Below are 4,320 nucleotides of genomic sequence, written 5' to 3'. Positions count from 1 at the left end.
CTAATACCAATATCATTTCATCGTATCACCTCTCCACCACTGGCCGGCCCGATAATGCCTGGTATTTCCTCCAAATGGAATGCGCGCAACAGACAGCCTGCAGCTATGTTTCTGGTGCCTGAAAGCCCCTCATGGCAACCACCTATACTCCAAGGGCACCAAAATATGGGTGCTTCCAAATGGCCAGCCCCATCAACCCCATGAATGCTGCCCATATGCTTCAACAAAATGCTTTTGGTTTTTCTCTTTTGTACTGCTCATGGTGCCGGTAAAACAAATTGCTGACCAGACCGTGGCGTGGGGGTTTTCTCGACATGTCCCACTCGGCCTTGTGCGTCAGCGGCCATCTTCGGCTTGACTGCTTGTCCAGTCTCGAATCGTTCGCTCGCATTCGGTGTATTAATTGGATGCAACCGATTCATGTCGCGCTGTGCGGTCCAGAGACTTGCGTCCAGCAAATGGCCGGTCGACCATGTCATGGTCCCCAACGAGTCATCGATAAGTAAGACTTGAGAACTCGGCTTATGCTCATCTCGGAGTGGGATCTTCATCCAACATGCAGGCATTCTCCAGCATGTTCGTCCATTTGCCGCTCGTACCTGCATGGCTGTGCTTCAAATGCTGCCGGAAGTGGTCTGCGCGGAAGAATTTCTTGCTGCTGTTGCATTCCCTAAATTTGTGGACTTCTTGGAGGTGGCGAATGCGCTCTTCCCAGTCCTGGTCGGTAGCGTGTCGCGGGGCAGAAGCACCGGGGCCTCTCCCGTTCCTGGGGAACTCCTCGCCGCAGTAACCACAAGAGTCTGCTTCACCGGGGCGGTTGGTACTGTCGTGGAAAGCACGATCATAGCCATTCAAGGCCGAGCAACTCCAGCTGTGTCTGCGAACGTGAAGACTGTTCTGGTGGCGTTCTGCCTCGTTCTTGTTCTTGAATCGATTTCCGCAGAATGAGCATTCATACTGCTTCTCGGCTTCATGAGACCTGTTGACGATTAGCTAAAAACTTTCATGATAGTTGCGGGGTCGATACTTACGCCAACTCTTCAGCCGACTCGAACTTCTTGGGTTTCTTCGGGCAACAATCGCACATGAAGAATCCCGAAATCTTGGTTCCACCAGGCTTGCTCACTTCCGTAAGCTTGCGGGGAGAAGCGAGAGGCCGGCTTTCGCTAATAGTCCGCTGATGGGGTGCCCTAGAAAGGGAGCCGCGAGGCGAGGGGTTGAGCGACATTGATGCACTGTAGGGAGAGCTGCAGCTGGGATCGGTTCCGCCGGGCGAAATTCCACCTGGGGAAAGGCCGCCTGGAGAGACTCGGCCAAACGACGACGAGCCCATGCTGACAATGCTCCCGGTGAGCAGTGATAGGTTAGAGCTGTAAGACCCTGCGCGACCAGATGAGGAAGAGATGGATCCTTGAGGGATGACACTTAGTCGAGGCGTGGGAGATCCTCTTTGGTTTCCATCGCGGCGGCGTAGCAAGTCACCCTGGGTTGTGAAGCCAAGTGGTACGCTGTCGTCGGGATCGGCAGATGCACGGCGCTTCGCACCAGCGCCATCGTAATGCGCTCTCATGGGATCTTCTATCCGCAATCTCTTCATAGAATTGGTCTCTTCCATTTCCATCTCGTCCACTTCGTAACTGTGCGATGATGCATCGTCGCTGTTGTTCCTCCTTGTGCGAGTAGGTGGTGACCTGTCGAGATCTGAGACAGACCGAGGGGACCTATACTCCTGGCCGAGGTGGTATGGCTGGCTTCTAGGGGAAGGTGACAGGGCAGAGTGAGGAGTCTGCGTGTACCTGTCGGGAGAGTCTAGTAGGTTTGATGTCTTGAGATGCAACGGAAGACTGGTGGGCACGGAAAGTGGCGGTACGCGCATGTCCCCAGACAGCCTCCTCGAGAAAGGGTCGCTAGTTGATGATGTGCTTGACGCACTGAGGAGTGAGCCAGGCGGCTTGTTGTCGAACGTCTTCAAGGGAGCGAGCTTCTTCTTCATGTCGGTAAAGGCGTCGGCGCCGGACTGGAACTGGAACTGGTTGTGGTGCAAACCAAACCCGGCCGAGATGCTAGGCAGAGAACATTCAGACCTATCAAGGTAGAAATGTTAGATGGACACTCAAATCTCAATATTCTCAAGGCTTCTTCTTCTAGAACCAAACTAGGCCCATTGAAGGGTTGGGGATTTCCTACCTTGTGGAAGCCGAAGCTGAGGACGAACCCATGCTGGCATAACCCTCATCGTGCCTATAACCGGACCTCATGTAGTGTGGCCTATCATCCAAACTTCCTAGGCTATCGTGATAGCTGTGTTCTCTGGGACTGTATGGTGGGTCGCGGTAGTGTTGTCTGGGTTCCTGTTGATGCATGTGAGGGTCGTCGAAGGGGAGTCGTGGTGGTGGTAAGGGCGGCGGTGCGTTGATTCTGTCTCCTGAACCTGGAATGGCAACAGAGGAGGAATAATTGCTAGAGTCGAATCGGTCTGAGCCTCTTGGGTTCGAGTCTATAAAGATGCTGGGAAGACCCGCAGGCTCCCTGTATCTCGAAGGTGCCTCCATGATGTCGGCTTGTATCTGTGCAGTTGCCGGCTGAGGATTTGACAATTCCAGCTGAAGCGGCGCCACTAAGGTTTATAGTGACGGAAGCACGGGCGTCATGAGTGATGGGCCGGGAAATATCTAGTGTCCTGATCGCGGTGGAATACGAGAAGCGTCCGAGGCCAAGGCGGTCGTCTTGGAGGCCGTGGGTGGCGATGGCAGTCGGGTTCGCCGTTGGTTGAGAACGGGGGCCAATGCAAGCCGAGAATGACTGTCTCTGTCGGTCTCTCTCTTGCGTCACGCAGCGGTCGGGGCCGAGAGAAGACTGAAAAAGGAAAGACAAGACTAGACGGAATCGAGCAAGGCGGCGCGAGTCGTAACGAAGAAGAAGGAAAAGGAGCAGACGTCGACGTGGTTTGACTAGATGTACAATTGTTGAGTCCGGCGGTCTAATCGCGGGACAAGCAGAAACAGGTCAGGTCCGGACGGCGTCGAGGAATGCGAGGAGCAAATGTTGTCGGAGGAAGCAGAGTGGCCGGAGCTGGGGTGGGTAGAGTTTAGATCCGTAAGTCAGGTCAGGTCGTGGGGGGGAGACGACAGCTGAAATAAGAGGCGATTGTGTGACGACGCCAGCTGCTGTATAAATAAAAATAAAATAAAATCGACACCCCCAGGTATGGCAAGGCGAAAGAGGCGACTAGTACTTATGAAAAAAGGCGGGAGAATGAGTCGAGTGGAGGAGACGGACCTGGTCAAGGAGAGAAGAGGAGAAGGGGGGTGGATTGGCAGCCCAGGGAAGCTGTCGGCAGCGTCAAGCGAAGCTCAGCGGCAGCAGTAGCGGTATCCGTAGGTAGCGGTATTCGTAGCGGTAGCGGCCCAGGGACCCAGATGGAGGCATATCCAAACCTCCAACTTCGGCGTAACGTGGATTGGAGAAGAAGCCCCCCCAGGTGGTTCCTTTTAACCCCCAGCAGGGGCAGTAGCAGGGGATACTGAGGAGAGACGGAGGGCAGCCCAGGCAGAGAGACTGGACTGAGAGAGAATACCTGATACCCTAGCCTAGCACGCCTATTGTGTACGGATACACTAGGTCCTGAGGTATCCGTAGCCCAGGGCCTTACAGGGCAGGGAAGAAGAGGAGGAAGGCCGAATGGAAGGACAAGGGAGGGAGGGGGGGTACAGATATGGGAGAAGGTGATGGGAATGATTTGATGGGTGAAGGAGGGAGTGTCAAAGGGAGGGGTGGTAATGAGGGGGGGTGAATCTCTCTCTGTCTTTGGACGGGTAGAGTAGCGGGACGCTTGTTCGGCGAGCAGCCCTAAGAGGAATAGGATGCGGATGGGGACTGGCTAGTCATACACCAGGGAGCCACGAGTACCTACGACGGTGGGCGTGTGGCTGTTTATTGTAGCCCGTTGTGTTAGTCCCATGCAAGCACATAAGCAGCAATGCAGCCCTGTCTGTCAACTTCTTGTCGCCCTTTCTTCTTTGGTGCGTCGGGGTGTGGGTAGTAGCTAAGGTAAGGTAGGCAAAGTGGTGTAGACTAGGTATTTGTAGTGGTAATGGTAATGGCTGTAGGGGAGGGGGTTGTTGCTCGGATCGAGCGTTCGAGGGGGAAGGGAAGAGAGGAGGATGGCTGGGGACGGAGAGTCATGGGGGTGACGGAATGAGGTGCGTTGATGTTGATGCGACCAAGGCCACCCAGGCGATATAAGCATAGATAGGTAGGTCAAGGTGTGTATGTGTGTGTACTGCGTATGTGTGTGTGTGTGGTGTGTATGCCGTGCTG

General features: G+C 54.7%; 1 protein-coding gene across 1 annotated transcript; it reads right to left on the bottom strand.

Annotated features, from left to right (window-relative positions):
- Nucleotides 1-528: 528 nt before the first annotated feature.
- N0V96_010723 (uncharacterized protein) lies at nucleotides 529-1,993 on the bottom strand (the record flags this gene model as incomplete). The annotated part of the gene is made up of 2 exons (XM_053189226.2): nucleotides 529-979; nucleotides 1,032-1,993. 2 exons carry the CDS (start codon nucleotides 1,991-1,993, stop codon nucleotides 529-531), a joined length of 1,413 nt encoding a protein of 470 aa, XP_053053214.2.
- Nucleotides 1,994-4,320: the final 2,327 nt, after the last annotated feature.

The sequence above is a fragment of the Colletotrichum fioriniae genome (genome assembly GCF_027942845.1).
Source record: "Colletotrichum fioriniae strain IMI 355084 chromosome Unknown scaffold_15, whole genome shotgun sequence".
Classification (NCBI taxonomy): domain Eukaryota; kingdom Fungi; phylum Ascomycota; class Sordariomycetes; order Glomerellales; family Glomerellaceae; genus Colletotrichum; species Colletotrichum fioriniae.
Note: the sequence above shows the minus strand (reverse complement) of the source record. Positions and strands in the feature narration are given on the sequence as shown.